Below are 23,632 nucleotides of genomic sequence, written 5' to 3'. Positions count from 1 at the left end.
AGGCAAAGATGCAATTTACACAATTCCAGTAAAAAACATTCTTGCTGTGGAAAAACTGGAAGAAAGCTCTTTCAATAAGAAAAATGTAAGTAATATAAATAAATATTTAAAGCCTTCTAGATTACATGTTGCTTAATTGAAAATTTTCAAGAGGTTGTTTATTTCATTCCACTAATCATTAATAATTTATAAGTTACTAGCTTAAACTCTGTCTTAAAATGGTTCATGATTGTTGATGCCTCATGTAGTCTGCCTAGTTTATTAAGTCCAGACTTGTCTACATGACATTCAAGTATCTAAGTGGTAGCGTCCCAACCTCTCTGTCCAGCTGTGTCTTCTGCCACCGCTCAGTGCCTGCCATACACTCAAGCCAGCCAAAATGACTTCCTTGTTCCTCAGTATGTTCCCACTGCTTTGCCTTTACTCATACTTTTTCTTCTGTCTGAAATTCCCTCCCTTCTTATTATTTATATGATAGACCATTCCTCTGGACATATGCTAAAATTATATTCTGTTGCACTCTTTAGCACCATGTGACTCAGATTGTCTTTGGGATAGTATTATTTGTTATTATTTGATAGTTACTTATTTGCTTGATAAGTAACAATTCATAAGATGCCTCAGCAGCAGTTATTTAGCCAAGTAAACTAGATTTGTGTTACGTACTTTTTTCTGTTTTGCACTATGTTTGGGTTGTTAGACTCTGTCACTAATTTTTTTTTTATTTTCCATGCCTATGAAGATGTTCCAAGTAATACATACGGAAAAACCACTCTATGTCCAGGCAAGTAACTGTGTGGAAGCAAACGAATGGATAGATGTGCTCTGCAGGGTGAGCCGATGCAATCAGAACAGACTCAGCTTCTATCATCCCTCTGCATATCTGAACGGAAACTGGCTCTGCTGCCAGGAGACCAGTGAGAACACTCTTGGCTGCAAGCCCTGTACTGCGTAAGTGACTTTCTGACTTAAACAGCAGTGTTTCAAACTGTGGTACATCCATACGGTGGAATATTATCTGTCTATAAAAAGGAATGAAGTACTGACACATGCTGCAACACAGATGAACCTCAAAAACATTATGCCATTGTACAATTCCATACATGTAAAATGTCCAGAACAGGCAATTCCATAAAGGCAGAAGGTAGATGAGTGGTTGCCAGGAACTGGAGGGAGAGAGGAATAGGGAGTGCTAATGGATACAGAGTTTCTTTTGGGGAGTGATGGAAATGTTCTGAAATTAATAGTGATTGTACACGTTTTTAAAAAAATTTTAAGGGCAATATTTAAATAGAAACATGAGGTTAAGCTAATATAATCAAGGAAGAAGGGCCATTAGAATGAGAACAGCATTCTAATTGTGTGGAACAACCATTGAACCCTATAGACCTAAGTAATAATGTATTGCTTTTGTGATGAAGTATAGGTTATAAAAATGTTTTACCTTAAAATTCCCCTCCTTTTGGTTAGAGTCACATAATAGCTAGACTTCTCTTGGCCCCATTTTATTTAACTGCTAAATGAAACTAAATTTCTGAACTTCCTTCTGCAAAATTCTGTGATTCTATTGTTAACTCTTAAACCATCAAAAGTCTTTGACATGTTAACAAAGTAAAATTTTCCCAATGTCTTTCATTTTATTTTTACCATAGAGGTGTTCCTGCAGACATCCAAATAGATATTGATGAAGACAGAGAAATAGAAAGAATTTATTCTCTTTTTACTCTCAGTTTACTTAAGCTGCAGAAGATGGAAGGTGAATACACAATTAATCTATTTTTATATAACCATAACCTTTTATTATACTCTCAGTTTACTTAAGCTGCAGATGATGGAAGGTGAATACACAATTAATCTATTTTTATATAACCATAACCTTTTATTAACAATTCCTAAATTGTTGCTTTGGCATTATTAAAAAATTGAAAATACTCATAGAGTTACCAAAATGTTACTTATCTGAAAGTTGACTAACCCCCCAGAGTTTTGTTTTTTTCACAGACTTTGCTATTTTTGCATAAATGTGATGATCCTAATAAAATGTATGTTTTAGTTATCTATTCACTGCCAAGGGAAACTGCCCTGACATGAGACACTTGAAAAATTCTTATTTGTTGTACTACACATTGCATTTATGGAATTTAGTTGTCTGATCAGAGACTTTACTGCCCCTTGTAGAGGCTTGTGGAACTATTGCAGTCTATCAAGGACCACAGAAAGAACCTGATGATTATTCTAACTTTATAATTGAGGATTCTGTGACAACCTTTAAGACAATTCAGCAAATAAAAAGCATCATAGAGAAGCTGAATGAACCTCATGAAAAGTACAGGAAGGAAAGATCAAGTAGTGCAAAGTATGGGAGCAAGTAAGTAATGTTTAAGTTGCTTGAAAACGTGTTTCTGAGCAGTGTTTGAGATGACCTCGTCTGCCAGTCCTCACACCTGACTTGCAAACCCAACTCAGAGCCCTTCTCTTGCACAAGCTTGCCTGACCCCACGGAAATGCACAGTGCTCTTTGTCTAGTTCTATTTGGCCATCATCTCATTGTGTTCATGCTGTTCTCTATGGTCATTTTTAACATTATGTTCACTTGTAATTCATTTCTTGAATACTGAGTAGCTTCTGGGGTTTTTTGTTGTTGTTTTTACTGATCTTCCTCCTTTATATCTCCCACAGTGCTTTATACTTAGTACTGAAAAATATCAGTTGTTGAAGTACTTAGAAGTATTTTATAGTTGACTTTTTGGATCCATCTCAGATGTAGATGGATGCTACCGTGGATAACAACAGCAATAGCTGAGGTTTATTAGAAGCTTACCTCACCACCAGCATTGTGCCTAGTACTTTACATTGTATCATTTAGATTGTTTTCTGCAGCAAGTATCGGAAAGTCTTTTAGTCTCCCAAATTAAGTCCTAACTTCTGCAGCTAGTTAATTCAGCTCAGTACTGTCCTCAAAGATCGCCTGCCACTTAGCCATTCTCAACAAGCTGATTTTTATCTGCCTCGGGCTTGGCCACTCAAGGTCATTTCAAGCCAAACCTTTCTATGTGACCGATTATGAGGCAGAGAAGGCTGTTTCCTCCTTACTAGGAGAAAGGAACCATGTCAGTACTTACTCTAGCCTCCCCTGAAACATGGGGCTGCCCACTGTTAGAATAGAGTACAGGGTCCAGTTTGCAAAGAAGTGGAGAGGGAGTGAAGTAGCTGACCACTGGCGAGTGTGAGGGAGAGACGGGACAAGCTACCCAGAGCCACAGATGACAGCATTTACCACAGTGTACACACCTTCATTGGTCCTCACAGCAGCCCACCATGATTGTATCCCTACATCACAGCTGGAGAAACAGGCTCGGGGAAGTTAAATGCCTTGCCCAAGATCACACAGTCGATTAGTGAGGGGTCTCTGAATTCTGGCCCCACTACTTTAACCATCTGGTTTTCTTAGAACCCTGTTCTGGGGGAGGTCCTCAGCAGGGCTCAGCCATCCTCCCTAAATAGCAGCCCCGTCCTATACAGACTGTGCCCCACCCAAGGCTGATTTTTTTTCTCTATTAAAAAATGCAAAAAAAAAAACACAACCTCTCTCATACTAAATATTTTCCTGATTTTACTTTCCTTACCAGAATGCAAGTTAAGTGATGACAAAGCTTTTGTCTATTTTGTTTATTTCTGTATCCTTCTAAAATAGTGCCTGGAATTTAATAAAGTGGACAGTAAATTGTCATTGAATTCATAAAACAGAATTTGGCATGAGAGATTATCAAGAGAAAAGTATAAATACTTAGTGAATTCTACATCTGTCACATTTAGAATGTTTATATTAACTTTTAAAATGATTTTCTTATTTTCTAGGGAAAATCCAATTGTTGGGAAAATATCTTAGAGGTCGTCCAATTGATTAAGAAGAACTGGAAAATACTTTTTTTCTTGGAGTTTTTCAATTCATTTTTTTTGTTCATAATGTTTGAGTATGAATATTGGCTTCAATGTCACCTGCACATTATATTTAATATTTAACAATTGAAATTAATTGTTTGGGAATCTTGATATTGATGTACTACTAGAGAATTTGAAGCCCAGATTCCCTTCATATCTTGTGTGTCCAAATCTATGTTTCTGCACCTTCTTTTTAATAGAAAGGATCTTCCTAAAGAAGCTTTGTAACAAAGGGAGAATTCCACAGCAAGAAACCATCTCTTCTTGTAACATTCTGTTCTGTGGACTTGTTTTCACTACCATTAGTGCCTGCTCTATACTGCCAATGTTGTGTTTTACTAGAAAATTCTGATCCACGACAACTCGCAGCTCTTCATTTTGTTCATCTAGACCCTCCCTCTTTTAGTCCATCAGTCATTACAGATTAGAGACAGTGACAGAAACTTTAGAAAACTGCCAGAACATCCTTGTAAGTTGGTAGAATTTTTGGCCTATTTAAAGATGTAAACAGAACTCAGATAGGAGAAATCAGGGAATATGTGCTATTGTGTGCATCGTGTTTACATTTGGGGTGAGTGTTGGCAGATGAGTTGAGACCACTAAAATGTTTTTCATTGTTTTCAATATCAGGTACTCATTTTCTTAAGAGATCAGATTAGCATGACTTCTAAGGACATCTCTTCCGAAACAGAAGAGAAAGTAAACAGTGAATGAAGGTGGTGGGAAAATCACTCGACTTCACCTGCTGTTTTACGTTGTCACCAGGGTCACCATCAGGATGCCCTCCTAGTGTTAGGTTGCGATCTAACGCGAAAACAGTCACTTGGCGCACTTTACTCATCTGGGTTGCTCCAGATTATAACTTAGATACTCCATGGTATCTAGTCTTTATGATCAGTTGAATGATCAGTGTTTAATAGAAATAATACTTTTCCTGAAAATGTTTATATTTCATTGCTGTTTCCTTAATGCCCACTAGCCAAATGGAATGTGGGCAAGTAACTGTTTGAATACTGTTTTTCCCTAGTAATTTACTTTTGTCCTAAAACCCTAACTGTAAATAAGCCGTCGAAGCAAGTTACCACCTTAAAGTTAAGAGGGATACACTTTGCTTCATCAGTATTAAAAACCATGGTACTCTTGTTTTGTCTTTTTTAATTCAAACCATTTTCTAAAGGTGGTACTTTGAACCTTGGAGTATTTACACATGTTTCTGTTTAAAACTGTGACTTATTGATGTAAGTCTACCGGGTAGTGCTTTTTTTGTTGTTGTTTCCCTGAGCATAAGCTATACTTCAAGATATACTTTGCCAAAATTGTTATTGGTGGGTAATCGTTTTTAAATTATGTAGTCTTTAGGTAATTATTTTTAAAGACCGTTGGCACACAATCAAAGTTGTTCCATGAACGATTATAACTGAGCAATGTATTTTTCTAAATGACTTGTAAAAATCCATAGGTTATATTTAAGAATCAATACTAGCCTGCATTATGGTAGATTATTACTCCTGGCCCATTTTAAAGACAGATTTGAATGAGTTCTTTAAATGTATGAGCTTGTAGAGTCTATAAAGTACACTGATTTATAAACATGAAAGGATTTAGCCATTTAGTAAATTTCTCATTCACAAATTTTATTCAAAGGACATGTGAGCATTGCCACCAGGTACCAATCATTTCTCTTTAGTGGCTTTTTAGTCCTCTGCTTTTTTTTTTTTAGCCTAGAACTGTGTGCCAACTCTACTATTTTATTTTTAAGGCAAAAGAAAGATTCTTCTAACATTTATTTTTTTATTTTTATTTTTTTTGAGTTGGAGTCTCACGCTCGCCCAGACTGGAGTGCAGTGGCTGCTTCCGTCTTCACAGCCTCGACCTGCTGGGCTCCGGCGATCCTTCCGCCTCAGCCTTCCAAGTAGCCAGAATTACAGGCATGCGCTACCAAGCCTGGCTGATTTTTTGATTTATTGTAGAGATGAGGTCTCGTTGCCCAGGCGGGTCTCGAACCCACAGGCTCAGGCAATCCACTCACCTCAGCCTCCCAAAGGCACAGGATTACAGGCTACTTCTAACATTTCTAATATCAAATCCTCAATTATGATTGTTTTTAAAGATCACGGCATGATCAAAGGGACCAAGGCTGTGTGCATACATAATTCTGGATTTGAAGGGGAGAGGTCAGTCATCTAGTTATTTTCTTCACATGACACTTTTAAACATTCAGCTTGATTGGCGTTAACCAGCTTGGCACAGCCTGAAAAGAAGTAGTGTGAAATTAAATTAATTTTCTTTGAAAAGTCTTTTGAAATAAGAGACCATGTCATTAGGACCCTAAAATAACCAAGGAGTTTGTTTCTAGGGACCTTATTCCTCCGCCATTGCTCACAAATTCTTTGATTTTTACTACCTGATTTGCTTTCTCTGCCTTTTCTGCATTGGAAAAACACAAGGCAGCTCACTGAACCTTAAAAATCTGGAAATCCCCGGAAGGAAAGAAAAGAATATGGGGAAACTTGCCATTAATGCCAGTTCTGGTTCTTAATTTAGTCATTTCCATCCGTTGAAATTGTGGTGATCTGTTGCTTGTTTTATTGTTGTTTTGGGTTTGTTTAGCTTTGTTTTTTAATATTCATTTAATAAGATGATGGGCAATAGCAAAGGTTTTTACTCCCAGGAATATCATTTATCAAATTGAACCACTTATTTGCCAAAGAAATATGTTAATATCACGGGTAATGGTTAAGTGTCAAAACTAGGCTTTTTTTTAATACAGAAAAAGATGACGAGTGGTGTGGCTTTTGTTTCTGTTCTGAAGCTTAATTTCATTATCAGAAAGGCTCATTCATGCCAGATCTTTTTTTTTTTTTTTTTAAATGAAAGCACCTTTTAATTTGTTCTAACGGTACATCCTGTAAAGACAGAATTTTGCATAGTCTTTTTGGTGTAGCCTTACAGTATGTGAAAAATGCAAAACTCATTCTAGAGTTAAATTACCAATCTTGATTGATATTCTCTGCTTTCATTTTTATTAACGCAAAAGTTAATATGTTGCTAGTAAATATTGGTTTTTACAGTGTCCAGTTTGAAAATGTAAGTTATCAAAACTTAATGTAGTAAATTTGTGTAACCATGTTGTATTGTTGAAAATGTATTTTTATTTAAATTTTATTTTCTTATCAAGAGTATTATAAAAATTAAAAACTTTTGTAACTGTCGCTTGGAAATAACTCAAATAAATTACAAGAAGCCTGTCTGTTCTTTGTGAGACCATACTCTCTTATTGATGTAGGGATTTCTTCTTGTTGAGAATGATCTTACCCTGCCTGTTAATAGGGGATTCGTGGAAATGAGCAGTCTCCAGTAACAGAGAATACAGAGTGCTCTGGAAAGCCAATTTTTGATGGCAGAGAAAGTGGGACTTGTTTAATTAAAATAAAACTCTATTAAGACTTATTTAGTTTTCTGTTTTATATTCCAAATCATCTTTGTTTCATATGATCAAACGAAACCTTTCTGTTTTTTATTGATCTGCTTTTGGAGATAGAGTGCAGTCCTAAATGCATAAATCTCACTCATCAGGAAAGAATTGCTTTGGCTGGAGTAGACATTATTTTCAGAATTTAACGTATTTCTCAACTTCATCCAGAACTAAGAAGCTCACACCGCAGAGTTAAGGGAGCACCCATTATTTTAGGTGGGTTCTCAGTGCAGAATGGGGTATGTGATCCCTGGAGAGGTGAATCAGAATCTCCTTGAGGAAGGACAGAGGTCAGAAGGAAGACAGTTTGAAAAGCCGTAGTCAATATTACAATTTCACATTTGGAAATGGAAACAGTCACCTATTTTTGTAGACAAACTACCAAAAATAAACAAAATCTTGACTGGTACAGAGTCATGGATGACGCTATGATTCTCACCTCAAGACCTTGGGAGCCCGAGCTTTTTGTGTTAGTGTGGGGCGTTTGTTTTTAAAGTGTGGGAAACACTGAAACAGGCAAAAATAAATTCCAAGTCTTGATCCCAAGTCTCAGTCCTAAACTGCACATCAAATGATGTGTCAGGAGTAAGAATATAGCAAAAGTCACTGCAACCTTAGAGCTTAAATTTTGGGGTAGGACAGGAGACCCCTCCACCGCCATGGTCTCCTACCTACCACTCCCCTCAGTGACGGGACGCACCCACATCTTTTGGATTACTTTGACTGCTGTGTTAAGAAAAGTCCCAACTGCAGGGCAGGGTTCTGGTGCTAGAGACTGAAGTCAAAGTGGACCACAGTTCTGGAAGCCAGGATGCGTTCTGAGGCAGGGGGCATTCATATGCATTTTATGAGCACTCTTAATTGATCCTCACAACAATACTGACACTGAGGGAGGGAGAGTCTGCTACTCAGAGAAGCTAAGTGACCGACTCAAGGAGGAGGGTGTGGCCCCAAGACTGGCCAACTCAGCAGGCCTGCAGGCGGAAGCAGGGCACAAGTCTTCAAAGAACTGGAAGGCAGGCTAGCAAGTGCTTCAGTGCCTGATGGGAGCCTCAGATCACCGAGGAGCAGGGGGCAGAGTCACCAGTGCAGCCGGCCCACCAATCAGCTTCCACATGCCGGTGCCCAGAGGGGGTCTGGAGCATCAGGAATGGGGAAGCCGGATGAGGAAACAGGAAGCATCATGGGAGGGCTGACCTGCAGCCCACATCAAAGACGCCACGTCTAACCCCAGCAACCCAGGAGTGTGTGCCTCGGAGATTCGAATGGGCCCAGCCACGGTAAGACATCATCAAGGACCAGCCAGAGCTCAGGGAAACAGGTGCACCACAGAGCTGCACCAAGCCTGGAGCCCGGGGGTCCACCCACATGTGGCCTGAGGACACATGATGCGTCCAGGTGCGACAGTTAGCCAGACCTGGCCTCAGACGTGGTGCCAGGATGGGGCCGAAGTCACCCCTGTCCTCCCCAGCCTCCTCCACTCTCATTCCCCCACACTTGGCTCGGCTCCCTCTTCAGTATGAGGCGCCACGATATGATATAGGCTTCCACACTTCATTCATTGATGGAGCTTTCTGCTAGCCCTGCGGGTCTGTCCAGCCTGTGAATATCTCTGGCAGCCAGACGGGCAAGGAACCAAGACTCAGGCCTCAGCCTCCCACCTCTCTCTGGCTCAGTCCCAATGACTGCACTCAGACACCCAAAACTTAAAGGACTTTCTCCCAATTGGGCCTTCAAGTACAGACAACCACAGAGAATCCAGGATAAACCCCTCCAAGCAAATTGTCCCAGGGAATGACCACATCTGGGTACCTTCCAGGAAGTTGTCAGGTACCAAGCAGACTCCTTTTTTTTTTTTAAGAGACAGGGCCTCACTCTAGGGCCTGAGCTGGAGTGCAGTGGCACAATCATAGCTCCCTACAGTCTCAACCTCCTGGGTTCAAGTGATCTTCCTGCCTCAGCCTCCCACGCAGCTGGAACAATTGGTGCATGCCGTCACACTGGGCAATTTTTTTTTTTTTTTTGTAGAGTCAGCATCTCATTATGTTGTCCAGGCTGGTCTCAAACTCCTGGCCTCAAGCAGTCCTCCCACCAGGCAGACACCTCCCTTCACCCAAGACCTGGGAACCAGCCATAGCGGCCTTTCTTACCCTTCCCTCCTTAAACCCCCTATTTAAGTGCAAATCTCTGAGGGACAGGGGAGCGGTCTCTTCTCAGGCTTCTGCAAGTCAGTTTCCCAGCTGTGAGTTGACATTTTAGGGAGCTTTGAAAAGAGAGAAACATTAGACTAGTGGTTTTCAAAGTAAAGTCCTGGGACCAGCAGCAACAGCATCACCCCGGAACTTGATAGAAACACACCTTCCCAGGCCCCAGCACAGACCTACCAAGTCAGCAGCTCTGGAGGCGGGACCGAGCCATCCATTTAATATGCCCTCCAGGTGACTCTGATGCAAGGTCACAAGAGTCGGAGAACCCCGGTTTTAGCCTCTGAGCTGGTCTGGAAAGGTCGCCAGGTGCTGAGGAGGACCGGCCTCTTAGGTCTGGGTGGGGGCAAAGCAATTCCTGGAAGCACGAGGTCATCTTCCAAGTCCACGCTGACTCACTGTAGGTGTTGACGTTGAGGGGGGAGAAAGCCCGGAGCCGGATCCAAGTGGCATGAAGCCATCCCAGATCCAAATTTAAAGCTTCCCAAATATTATTGTTGGGAGTTCGCAGGCAGGCCCTAGTGTGTGCCTCTCACAAATATTGTGAATCACAACAACTTTGTTGATCTCTCTCCTTCAGCAAATAAGGAAACATCTGTGGGGGGGCTGCTATTTATTTATTTTTGAATGAGCATGGTAATAGTGGAAAGATTTCCTACGGGATTATAGAACCCTGGGGCTAAAGCACTGCCTCTGAGGAGGAGTGAGGAGTTAATTGGCAAATAATGTAGACATTTCCTTCCAATGAAGAAGACCTGGTTGTTAAGTAACATTGCTCCGGGCACCTTGCTTCTCTAGAAAATGCAAGGTCAGGCCAGTGGGAGGGGGAGGCACTCCTGGCAGAGGGACTGGACTGGACGGTCCAACAGTCTCAAGTTAGACGGCCTTTCTGTGTCTCGGTTTCCCCTTGTTTCTCCACCTGTGGAGGAGATGAGAAGCCAGACGTGGCTCTGGACTCAGGCCTCTGATATGTTCATTGCCAACTCTTGGAAAAGACTAAGAATCTGGAATCCACACCGCAGACGCTGGAAATCTCTTGCCTAAGAATCATCATAGTGACCTACGTGACTCAGGCACTCAATGCAGGAGAAAAGGAGGTGCCCTGTGTCTTGTGGTGACTGCACAGAAAAGAGGAGCAAACCTATTAAACACCTACTTAACAAGAGCCTAATCCTGAAGCTGGCTGGGCCCCGTGACAGTGCACCCTTCAAGAGGCCAGTCATGATGGGCATGTGAAGAGATTACTGGTTTTTAAAATTAGAATGGGAGAAACAAAAACATATATCTGCACAGAGACTTGTATGGGAGGGTTTATAGAAACTTCATGTGGTTTTATTTTTGTTTGTTTTGATTTGTTTCTTTTGAGTCAAGGCCTCACTCTGTCACCCAGGCTATAGTGCAGTGGTATAATCATGGCTTACCCCAACCTTGACATCCTGGACTCAGGCAATCCTCCTGCCTCAGCCTCCCCAGTAACTGGAACTATAGGCACACGCCGCCACGCCCAGCTATTTATTTTTTTGTAAGACGAGGCATCGCTATGTTGCCTAGGCTGGTTTGGAGCTCCTGGGTTTAAGCAGTCCTCTTGCCTCGGCCTCCCAAAATGCTGGGATTACAGATGTGAGCCACAGCACCCGGGCCAGAAACTTCATTTATAATGGCCAAAAAGTATGTTCAGTAACAGATGAGAGGATAAACAGACTGCAGTGCATCCAAACAATGGAATACTCTCAGCAATATAAAGAAATGAGTAACAGATACAAGCAGCAGCAAGGGTGAATCTCAAAGTTATTACACCGTGAAATACACTGGACAACTATTTACAATAGAAAAAATATGGAACCAACCATACTGTCTGTCAAAAGAGGACTGGATTAAAAAAATGTGGTACATATACATGATGGAATATTACGCAGCCACAAAGGACAAAATTATGAACTTTACAGCAACTTGAACAGACTTAGAGGCTTGATACTGAGTGATCTATCACAGAAACAAAGAACCGAGTACCACATGTTCTCAGTCATAAGCAGACCTTGAACAACTATCGTAATACTATAAGAAAGGGACTGACAGTAGTGGGAAACTGCCGGGGTAGGGCACCCCTCATCAACAAGGGTACCTACATAATGAACGTTTGTATACCTAACCCTGAATTGTACCCCACATCTTTAAAAGAAAAAATTTACAGGAAAAAAAAAAAAAAAGAAATACACTGGACAAAAAAGAGTACCTACTGTGTGATTTATTTGTATAAACTAAAAAGTACACACTAACCTATAGTGACTAAAAGCAGTGATTGTCAGGAAGGAAGAATGACAAGGGGCACAAGGAATTTGGGGAGGTGAAGGAGATGCTATCTTGATTGTGGTGATGGTTTTGGTAGGATTTGGGACATGCTACCCCAAAATGTGGCATCTTAGCATACTGAATATTTCAAGCTGAAGGAATTTCAGAAAATTATCATATTCAACTTTCTTCCCCACCCTTTTCCCTGAAGAAGGTCATAAAACCTAGGAAGGAATTTCTGACCTTCCCTGAAGCAGATCATAAGACCCTTATTTGAGAGATGCCTCCCATAACTGGAGGAAAGGAACACCCTTATCTCGGAAGACACAGAGACTCAGAGAAGAATCTGAATAAACAGGCTTTGCTGAGTTCCCCAATTACCATTAGCTTATACCTTTATTCAATTATATTTCTCCATGACCGTCCATTTTTCATCAAACTTAGCATTTTTAAAATGCCAATTTATCAAAACTGAACTGCCATACAATCCAGCAATTCCTCTCCTGGGAATATGCCCAGAGGAATGTAAATCACTCTACCAAAAAGACACCAGCACACTTATGTTCACTGAAGCACCATTCGCAAGAGCAAAAACAAGGAACCAACCCAGATGCCCATGGAAAGTGGACTGGATAAAGATGAAGTGTTTGATGTGTTTGCAGTGTTCAAAATGTTTGAGGTTTAATATTAATGATTTTAGTTTCAAAATTGTTAAAACTCCATTTTGTTATAGAACTCCATTTTGTTTGCTTAAACCCTTGTGTGGCTGATGCAACATTTTCAGAGTTTGCGTATAATCAACCCCCACAGCCCTGTACCCTCCCAGGGCTCTCCCTTATCTGAGTTGTACCCCTGCCTACCTTTGCCTAACCCAAAACTAGATGTTCTGTCAGTGTAATTCCTCAGTTTGCCTATAAAAATCTCCCTGAAAATTTCACTCGGAGTCGAGAGATTTTGATGATATAAGCCCCCCTCTCGACTACCGGCTGATAAAGGACTCATAATTTGACCTTTTGTTGTGTGGGCAATCTATTTTCTCATGATTTGGTCACAACATTTGGAGGCCTCAGCGAGACTGCCCCCGAAATTTGCCAAGCTTGAGAGGCAGCCTCGCTCTGGCTCTTCCCAGTTTCATGGGTAAGTTATAGGGGAGGTGCCCCCTGCGATGTTCCAGGGTCCCATAACCTCTCAGGCTCAGAGGGGGCAGGAATGACCGCTGACTCCTCTCGCCTCAAAAAGAACCTGAGTCCATCTACATTCTCCTAGGCAGTAAGAATCTATACTCTGTACTGCTTATCTGGTAAGCACCTGTATTTATACAAGGGAAACAGCCTGATGAGGCTCCCTTGGGCTTTTTCGAGGACCCAAGATGTTGGTAGAAATGAGCCATAACTCCGTATCCATACTTAATTTCAGAACCCTGCAACTGGGTTTCAGAGTGCTGATCCAGGGTCTAAGTTTTGCTACGCTTCCTGTCTTTTTCCCTTCTTTCAGAGACTGGGAAGGGTTTAGTTTGTAATTAAATGTTATTTGCCATTGAAAGTTTTGTTTCTATGCAAATTAATAACAGCCATTTGTAATTGCTAACAGTTAATTGTCAGGAGGATAAGGAAAGATTTCTCACCTAGGCTGTACGGGCCACTCTGAGAAATGCTGAACTGTCAGTGCTCTTGTTTACATATAAATTTGCTAAAAAGCCAGTTGCTTTGTTATTCTTATTTTAATGTGTTTCTGTTTCTCTTGGATAATTGTTCCTTGTCTTACTTTATAGCCTTTTTAATCTGAAGTCTACTTTGGTATTATAATTTCAATCTCTGTTTTCTTATCAATTAACAAGTGTTCCCTTATGTCATTTTATGTTTTCCTAAGTGTTACTGTCTCCCTTTTGTTGGTATATTGTTTATGTAGGTGGCAAAAGCCCCCAGGAAAATAGAGAACTCCACTTTTAGGTGTCCAGACTCCGGTCTGGGTCAAAGATAAAAGACACTCTTCCCTTCAGCCCGTGCAAACAGACTCCCTTAGGTGACTAAGGGACTTGCAACAGTGTTGGAGATCAACTCCCATGATGTGTAAGGGCCTCATAGAGACCTCTCCACTCTAGTCATAAAGGACTCTGTGGGCTACGGAAGGCTCCAGACTTAATCAGATGCTCAACAGACCTAAATCCACACCAGATCCTGGAAACAGTGATCGGAGCATTGGAAAAGATCCTAGAGGCAGATCGCCTGGAAGCTGAAAGGGTCTCTCAGTGTTCCTGAGGGCTGCTTCATCCGGCCACACATAAGGACTGGTCACCCAGTGCCCTAGGGCCCCTTTGAGTGCTTTCAGCACTCAGAGGGAAAACCAAGACACATAGGAGCCAGGGAAACGACTGGCAGTGTCCCAGCTGACAGAAGCTCCCTCTGCAAGCAGCACATTTTGACCCAGAACCACTAGTGCTGTCCAAAGTTAAAAATTGTTTGCCAGTTCTACCCTGTGTTCTACACTATCCTCTAATATAAACCTACTCTGGCTGGTTTCCTACATATTGTTTCTCCCAATTTGTCCACACTGTTAAAATTCCTGTCTTTTGTTGTCAAGAATATATAAAACTGCCTACCAGATTCTTTTATTAACTTAGTGCAAGTTATTTTTCCTTTCCTTGTTTTTTTAAATTTCTCTAGCTTGTTCTTTTCATTTAACAACATGGGTCACAGATTTCTCAAACCCCTAGTCCCCTGGACTGCATAATAAAAAATTTCTCTGTTGGATTTGCTGAGAACTATGGTGTCTGCCTTTCAAAAGGCAGACTCCAGACCCTCTGTGAAATTAACTGGCCTGCATTAAATTTTGAATAGCCCTCTACAGGGTCGCTGGACATAGATGTAACTCAATCTGTTTGAAAGGTCGTTACAGGAACTCCTGGTCACCCTGACCAGTTTCCCTATATTGACCAATGGTTAAATTTGGTCTGAAATCCACCTCCATGGTTGAAGGCATGTTCCCTTGGAACTCCCAGTTGTGTCCTTGTTTCTAAACCTCTGAATTGTAACCCTGCGCCATCTGGTATTTCCTCTTTTCCATTTTCCTTAACCCCTACCTCAGCTGGGCTGTATACTGTTTTATCCCCTTCTACTGAGTATTCTCTTGAGGACCTGGTTACTTCTAACTCTAAACCTCCACCATATAATCCTCAGGCTTCCTCGCCTACCATCACCTCTTCCACCTTCCCTTTGCCTTCTCTGCCATTGACTACCTGTCTCTGATCTTGGGCCAACCCAGTCCCTCTCCATCCCTTCCAGAAAGTCCCTCCTCCACAAGAGGCAGATCAGACCGATCAATCCTTCTTGATATCTGTTCCCTTTTCTACTTCTAATTTATACAATTGGAAATACCAAAATCTGGCATTTTCCAATAAGCCACAGGATTTAATTTCTGATGGAATCAGTCATGCGCACTTATCATCCCACCTGGGATGATTGCCAACAGCTCCTCTTAACCCTATTTACCTCTGAAGAGCAAAAGCGCATTACAACTGAGACCAGAAAGTCTTTTCTGGCCTCAGCTACAGGTACACAGGAAGAAAATCAAAAAAGTTTAAATAAAATTTTTCCCTCTTTCTCCCAGATTGGGACCCTAACACTTTGGCAGGATCCCAGGCATTAAATACCTATCACCAGACTCTATTAGCTGGGTTGAGGGGAGCAGCCCAAAAACCTATCAGTCTTTCTAAAACTACCAAGATTCCCTAGGGTCTTGAGGAATCTCCAGGGTTATTTCTTGAGTGCCTTCAGGAGGCCTTTCGTACCTATACCTTATTCAATCCCTTGGCCCCCAAGAATGCTCGAGCTATCAATTTGGCATTTGTAACACAGGCAACTCAAGACATCTGGAAAAAGTTACAAAAGCATAAGAGCTTTGCAGGAATAAATATTTCCCAGCTACTCAAAGTAACCCGAACATTTTTGAACAACCAAGATGCTGAAAAACAGAAACTGGCAATACAAGGGGCAGATAAAGCAGCCAGATGTCAGGCAAAAATATTGGTAGCTGACCTCCAAGCCTCCCATCCTGACTCAAGGCCACTGCACCAAAAGAGGGGGGAGACTAGGAAGGGACAAAAGGGGATTGGATGTTTGTTTTTGACTAAAAAATCAATGTGCATACTGCAAAGAATTTGGATACTGGACAAAAGATTGTCCCCGAAAACCGAAAGCAAACAACCCTAAGCCAGTTCTAGTTTTGCCTGCTACTGGGGAAGCTGAAAATGACTCTGACTGAAGGGGCCAGGGCTCTTTTTATTTAGGCCCCCAAGAGCTCATGGTAACTACAGCTATCAGGGGCCACCCAGTCCAACTCTTAGTGGACACTGGAGAGAACTTTCAGTCCTAAAATCTCCATTGGGACCCATGTCCAACAAACAAATTTTTGTTCAAGGGGAAACAGGCATGATTATGAATTGTTACTTTACTTCCAATCAGACTACTGACTTAGGACAAAAACGAGTCACACTCATTCCTCATAGCTCCTGACTGCCCATACTCCCTCATGGGCAGGGATTTGCTTTGAAAATTAAAAGCAACTATTGTGTTTTCACCTGAAAAAACTGAAGTGTTTATTCCTACTGCTTACCAAATGCTTTTAACTGTCCCACTTTCTGAAGAATACCTTCTAACTTCTCCTAATTCCCCCACTGAGAACGTCTCATCAAGCCTACTTCTACAATTACAGCAGGAGTTTCCTTCAATCTGGATGGAGACAAACACGCCAGGATTGGCAAGGCATCACCCTCCGGTCGTGGTGAGTCTGTTGGCATTGGCCACCCCTGTTTGCAATCATCAATACCCTATGAGTTTACAGGCCTGGAGAGGAGTTGCTTCCCACATTAAGAGGCTCTTGGCTGCCAACATTTTAACACCTTGTAAATCCGTTTGGAATACTCCATTCTTGCCAGTCAAAAAGCCAGGAACATCTGACTACAGGCCTGTTCAGGACTAAAGAGAAGTTAATAAGAGGGTCAAAACAATTCATCCTACCGTTCCCAACCCGTACACCTTTCTGTCTGCTTCCTCCTCAACATCAGGTATACACTGTGTTGAATTTAAAGAACGACTTCTTTTCTATTCCTTTGTCCCCTGTCAGTCAATCCATCTTTGCCTTTGAATGGACAGATCTGGATTCAGCCAGCGGACTTGGACCAGACTGCCACAAGGTTTCAAAAAATTCCTGACACTGTTTGGGGAAGCCTTGCAACGGGACTTGTCAGGTTTTCGTGTTGCTCATCCTGAATGTACTTTACTGCAGTATGTAGATGACATTTTGCTCACAGCAGCAGACCTAGACACTTGTCTAAAGGGCACCAAGGCTTTAATATAGCTTCTCCAGGACCTGGGCTACTGTGTATCAGCTAAAAAGGCACAACTCTACTCAGCTGGTCTCCTATTTGGGATACCAGCTAAAAGAGGGTAAATGAGTCCAGTCCGCAGCCCAGAAGGATGCCATCCTTCGGATCCCCACCCCAACTTCGAAGCAACAGATATGAGAATTTCTGGGGGCAGCAGGATACTGTTGATTATGGATTCCAGGTTTTGCTGAAATTGCCAAGCCTCTATATAGTGCTACTGCAGGGAATCAGCCCATGTCATGGACGGCTACCAAGGAAAAAGCTTTCCAGCAGTTAAAATCAGCTCTCACGCAAGCCCCAGACTTCGTTCTCCCAGATGCTACCAAGTCCTTCCACCTGTTTATTCATGAACAATGGGGAATTGTCAAGGAGGTTCTTACTCAGACTCTCGGACCCTGAAGACGACCGGTGGCCTACTTGTCAAAAAAACTGAACCCGGTGGCTTCTGGCTGGCCCTCTGGCCTATGGGCTATTGCTGCCACAGCAATGCTAGTCAAAGAAGCAGACAAACTAACCTTTGGTCAAACCTTGGTCTTAACAGCTCCCCATGCTGTCTAAACTCTGCTCTGAGGAGCCTCTGGGCGCTGGATGTCAAACGCTTGTATCACTCAATATCAGACCCTCCTACTTGACCAGCCCAGACTAACTTTCTCTCCCACTCAGAGCCTCAACCCAGCAACCTTACTGCCTGATGACAGTCCAGAAACACCAATTCATAACTGCAAAGACATATTGGACATCTCTCAAGCCAGCCGCCCCCATCTTCAGGACACTCCCTTAAGCCAGGCTGATGCAAGTCTGTTTACGGATGGCAGCAGTCTGATAACAGATGGAGTCCGAAAGGCTGGTACAGCAGTGATCAAGGCTCACAGTGTAATCTGGTCACAATCCTTGCCAAATGGCACATCTGTGCAAAAGACTGAACTAATTGCCTTAACCCAGGTTCTTCGCTGGGGAACAGGAAAACAGGTAGACATCTTCCCCGACAGCCAATATGCCTTTGCTACCCTCCATGTCCATGCCATGATTTACAAGGAGCGAGGACTCCTCACTGCAGAGGGTAAGACTAAAAAAACAAAGAAATCCTAGCCCTCCTAGAGGCTATATGGCTTCCCAAAGAGGTAGCCGTCATTCATTGCAGGGGAAACCAAAAGTCAGACACTCCAGAAGCAATTGGAAATCACCTGGCAGACCAAGCAGCTCGAGAGGCAGCAAAGCTTCCGGTTGAGCCCCTAACTGTCCTGCTAACTGAAACCTTTCCAGTTCCTTCTCTCCCACAACAACCCACCTATACTCAAGAAGAAGAAAAACAAGCAGACCTGGCAGGAGCTCACAAGGAGCCCACAGGATTGTAGGTTAAAGACTCCAAGGTCATCATACCTACAGCCCTAGCACATACGTTGGTAAAGCAACTACATTCTATCACCCACCTGGAAGGTACTAAAATGACTGAATTGCTAAATCATCATTATCATATCAATGATTTTAAAAGCCTGGCCACCAGGGCAGCTGAAATATGCCCTGCCTGTGTCTGAGAAACAAGGCCCAAGGCCTTCTGACTTCCTGACAGCATTAGGGTCTGAGAATTAAGCCCAGGAGAAAAATGGGAAATAGACATTACTAAGGTAAACCGCCCCCCATGTGGGGTACAACAACTATTTGTGGACACTTTTTCTGGATGGGTAGAAGCTTTTGCCACAAAAAATGAAACTGCACTTATGTTACAAGGTTTTTATTAAATAAAATTATTCCTAGGTTTGGGCTCCCTCTCTCTATTGGCTCTGATAATGATCCTGCCTTTACCTTGTCCATAGTTCAACTGGTTAGTAAAGCGCTAAATATTAACTGGAAATTACACTGCGCTTACCAACCACAGAGCTCTGGATGGGTAAAATGCATAAACCAAACTTTAAAAACAACTTTAACCAAATTAATAATAAAGACCAGTGAAAAATGGGTAAACCTCTTGCCTCTGTCCTTTCTCCGGGCCCAGTGCACCCCATGCAAGGCTGGGTTTACTACATATAAAATCATGTTTGAAAAACCCCCAGCCAGGCTCGGTGGCTCAGCCTGTAATCCCGCGCCTTTGGGAGGCTGAGGTGAGTGGATTGCCTGAGCCCGCGGGTTCGAGACCCGCCTGGGCAGGGAGACCTCATCTCTACAATAACTCAAAAGATCAGCCGGGCGTGATGGCGCATGCCTGTAATTCCGACTCCCCGGAAGGCTGAGGCGGAAGGATCGCCGGAGCCCAGCAGGTCGAGCTGCGGTGGCCGGGAGCGGCCACTGCACTCCAGTCTGGGCGACAGAGTGAGACTCCAACTCAAAAAAAAAAAAAGAAAAACCCCCTCTCCTCTATTACCCCGGTTACAGGATCCCATCCTTAAAGAAATTACTAATCAATCCCTGTTAAAGTATCTTCAGTCCCTTCAACAGGTCCAGGCTGCTGTCCACTCTGAAGTCCGTGCTGTTTTGCTGACTCTGACTTCCATGCCTTGTCATCCATTCCAGCCCGGGGACCTGGATTTGCCAAAAGTTCCAGAAAGAAGAACTAAGCCCCACCTGGAAGGGACCTTTTATTGTCATCATCACCGCTCCAACGGCATTCAAGGTTGATGGAATACCGGCCTGGATTCAATCACTCAAGAGTCAAAACGGACTGCGAGCAGATGCGTAGCATTTGCTGCATGAGTTAATTCCTAAGTATAAATTTGCCCTGGCAAATGTATACACCTCATGCTAGCCTCACGAAACTGGAATAAGCCTTTGAAAAGAAATTTGTCCTTGAAGCTTGTATGATATCAGCACTGGATCGTAGAACTTGTTGCTGATTTTTGACCTTGTATTCAAGTTAACTGTTCCCTTGGTATTTGTTTAATACCCTGTACATATCTTTGGTTTAAACCCTTAGTACACATGTGGCTCAGTCACTTCATGGCTGAGGTGAGAACATGTTTATGGAAGAGAAGTCTGTGATCTGTGAATCTGCGTGACCAAGAGTCTTGATCTGTGCAGGGTATTAATGTATCAGAGCTGAGTATTCCAGGATTTCTCTAGAGATTGGCAAGAGCTGAACAAATTGTCATTTCTGTCTTGCCAGCTGGTCTAACAGGGTTGGGAAGGTCCCAGCCTTAGGACCCAGTTTCCTAACTGTTTTCCTGCCAGAACACCGTGGGTTGTTACTTGCCTTGAGTTGGAAGCGGTTTGCATTTACACCTGTAAATTTATTCATCCTTTTAATTTATGTAAGGTTTTTGTACGCAATTCTTAATTCTTTAAGAGATGACAGCAGATTTTGGTTTTCTACTGTTATGTGAGAACATTAGGCCCCAGCAACACATCATTGTGTAAGGAAAACTAAAGTGCTGCAGTAAAAAAAAAAAAAAAAAAAAGAGTCAAAAGAGCTGAAGAGGACAACGTGCCCCACTGATCAGCTCAGCCAGCCAACTGGACAGCAGCAAGGAATCCTGAAAATCCTCTTAAAATCACCTTCTGATGCCCGCCGTGCACCACATCCACTGAACTGGTCACCACGGAGCCCTGCCGGGCTCGCCATTCTGCTTCAACAGCACCACGGACTGACCAAACTACGCTCAGCTGAAACATAAAACTCTGCCCCAAAATGAACTGTTTTATTGGTTAATAATTTCCTGAATGTCTTGTTACCATCATTTAACCTTCACCTTAGGCACCCCACTTGCCTTAGCTTTTGGCATAAATCTAACTACTGTAGCTCCCGCTGACTGGAAATGTGGCAAAAAATTCTTGTTAATATCATCCTATCTCCTATGTGTAAAATGTATTACTGCCCTATTTTGCTTACAATAAATTCAACCAGCCGGGCCCGGTGGCTCAGCCTGTAATCCCGCGCCTTTGGGAGGCTGAGGTGAGTGGATTGCCTGAGCCCGCGGGTTCGAGACCCGCCTGGGCAGCGAGACCTCATCTCTACAATAAATCAAAAAAAAAATCAGCCGGGCGTGGTAGCGCATGCCTGTAATTCCAGCTACTTGGAAGGCTGAGGCGGAAGGATCGCCGGAGCCCAGCAGGTCGAGGCTGCGGTGGCCGGGAGCGGCCACTGCACTCCAGTCTGGGCGACAGAGTGAGACTCCAACTCAAAAAAAAAAAAAAAAAAAAAAAAAAAATTCAACCTATTTCATTCTTACCAAAAAATCCTTAGCCACCAGTTATACTTTTTCCCTAATTTCTGTTATGTCTGCAAAAGTTCTAGCTACCCAGGACTGGACCAAACCTCCCAATTTAGTTCAGTTTAGAATAAATCTGGCTGTCTGAACAATTATAAAAAGAAAATATGTCGTCCATAATGTCCCTCATGTTGTCCATAATAATGGTACCATTTATTATACTTTGCAGAAAGTAAATTTTTATCTACGTCCTGACAATCCAAAAAGATCAAAATGTAATAATACTAATGAGCTCTTTTTCCCAGACTGGGATTGTACAACTATTGCCACCTATAAAGGGGGACCTAATAATACATCCCTAATCACTGTTTGACAAGGTGCTAGTCCAGACTCTGCCTAATCGCCTCTATATATATATATAAATCACTAATTCCCTTCAGAATTCTTGGACTGAAAGTAACTCTCAGGGGATGCGACTCTATGTAGCAGGCAAAAATCACGGAGCTTTATTCACCATCCGATGGCAAAGACACTTTAATAGACATCTGGCCAAACCCATAGGGCCATTGGCAGAAATAAAAAACCCTTTGTACAATTACCATAAAATTCCGCTGCTGTTGCCACCGCAAATTCTGCCCCAGCCTCTGTCTCCTGCCGACCAAGCCACTACCCCAGGCTCACCCCAACAACCCTCAAGTTCTTCTCGACTACCTCTACAGTTGGGCCACCAACCCCCTGGTCTTTTTTCTCTGTTAACCAGTATGCACCGTTCACGGAGAACTAGGTCAATCTAATTTTATACAATTCATCAATGATGACCTAAAAAATATTCAGTCTGCTATAGACCAACTCCACGACCAGGTAAACTCTGGCAGAAATGGTCCTCCAAAATCATAGAGGCCTAGACTTACTATTTCTATCCCAAGGGGGGTCTCTGTGCAGCTCTTGAAAACAATTGTTGCTTCTATGCCAACAAATCAGGAGTCATTAAAAGCACTCTCCAAAAATTCCAAGATAACATACAAAAACGGAAAAAAAAATTTTTTTAAATAATAAATCCTAGTTCCAGTCCCTATTTAATTAAAGCCCATGGCTAACAACTCTTATTACTGGCCTGGCTGAACCCATATTTAATATATTTGCAATGCTGTGTGTGCAATGTTTAATGTGTTAAAATGTATAAGGTGCTAAATAAGTTTTTTTAACCAAAACAAATTAGGTGCCAACACAGAGGACAGCAGAACCAGAGGGCCAAAGAGGCATCCCAATTGGCAGTTGCCATTAGCAGCCAAAACTCCAAGCACACATCAAAAACCTGGTAAAAACAAACCTAATAACAAAATAATGTCCATTGCTTATGGCTACCGTCTGTAGGGGCACTGGAAACATAGTTGCCCTAAAAGGCCTTAACCTCCTGAAAGCCATTAAAAACAGGTGCACTCTCTTCTGAAAAGAGGAGAGAACACTTGGCTCACAAGTGGTGGCCACTTATAAAGGCCTGAAAACCTGCTAAGCTGCCTGGCACTGCTTCACCATCACCCCAAAAACCCTCCCCAAGTAAATATTAGGGCACCTGGAACCCAAATTAATTTCTTAGTTTAATCCAGGTGCCAGTCTTTTGGTCCTGACCATCTATGTTAAAATCATATAGCCTTATACAAACAAACAAGTCAATGCTTTGACTTATGAACAACTAAAAGGTTGGAATGAAGTGTTTGATGTGTTTGCAGTGTTCAAAATGTTTGAGGTTTAATATTAAGGATTTTAGTTTCAAAATGGTTAAAACTCCATTTTGTTATAGAACTCCATTTTGTTTGCTTAAACCCCTGTGTGGCTGATGCAACGTTTTCAGAGTTTGCATATCATCAACTCCCACAACGCTGTACCCTCCCAGGGCTCTCCCTTATCTGAGTTATGCCCCTGCCTACCCTTGCCTAACCCAAAACTAGATATTCTATCTTTGTAATTCCTCTGTTTCCCTATAAAAAAAAAAAAAAACAGAAAATTTCACTCAGAGTCGAGAGATTTTGGTGGTATAAGACCCCCTCTTGATAGCCAGCTGATAAAGGACTCATAATTTGACCTTTTGCTGTGCAGACAATCTATTTTCTTGTGATCACAACATTGTGTATACATACCATGTTTTCTTTCTCGGTCACAACAAAGTGTAGTGGCCGAATGTTCAATCCGAGAGACCACC

The 23,632-nt window shown here is 42.3% G+C and overlaps 1 protein-coding gene and 1 long non-coding RNA gene across 2 annotated transcripts in view; both read left to right on the top strand.

Annotated features, from left to right (window-relative positions):
* The window catches only part of LOC103250837 (ras GTPase-activating protein 2), a gene marked incomplete at its 5' end in the record, with an annotated part of 40,577 nt that extends 36,232 nt beyond the window's left edge, over window positions 1-4,345 (top strand). The window contains 5 exons of the mRNA XM_021708232.1: window positions 3-85; window positions 743-951; window positions 1,653-1,756; window positions 2,179-2,368; window positions 3,859-4,345. Coding sequence (XP_021563907.1) covers window positions 3-85; window positions 743-951; window positions 1,653-1,756; window positions 2,179-2,368; window positions 3,859-3,889 — 617 coding nt within the window. The remainder of the gene's footprint in view (window positions 1-2; window positions 86-742; window positions 952-1,652; window positions 1,757-2,178; window positions 2,369-3,858) is intronic.
* A 15,594-nt stretch (window positions 4,346-19,939) lies between these two features.
* Window positions 19,940-20,682, top strand: LOC110594761. The gene is made up of 2 exons (XR_002481437.1): window positions 19,940-20,156; window positions 20,306-20,682. It is a non-coding gene; the product is annotated as an uncharacterized LOC110594761 (long non-coding RNA).
* The last annotated feature ends 2,950 nt before the right edge of the window (window positions 20,683-23,632 follow it).

This window comes from Carlito syrichta, unplaced genomic scaffold (genome assembly GCF_000164805.1).
Source record: "Carlito syrichta isolate Samal-C Ts95f unplaced genomic scaffold, Tarsius_syrichta-2.0.1 Scaffold135593, whole genome shotgun sequence".
NCBI lineage: Eukaryota > Metazoa > Chordata > Mammalia > Primates > Tarsiidae > Carlito > Carlito syrichta.
This window is presented reverse-complemented; position numbering and strand designations above follow the sequence as displayed.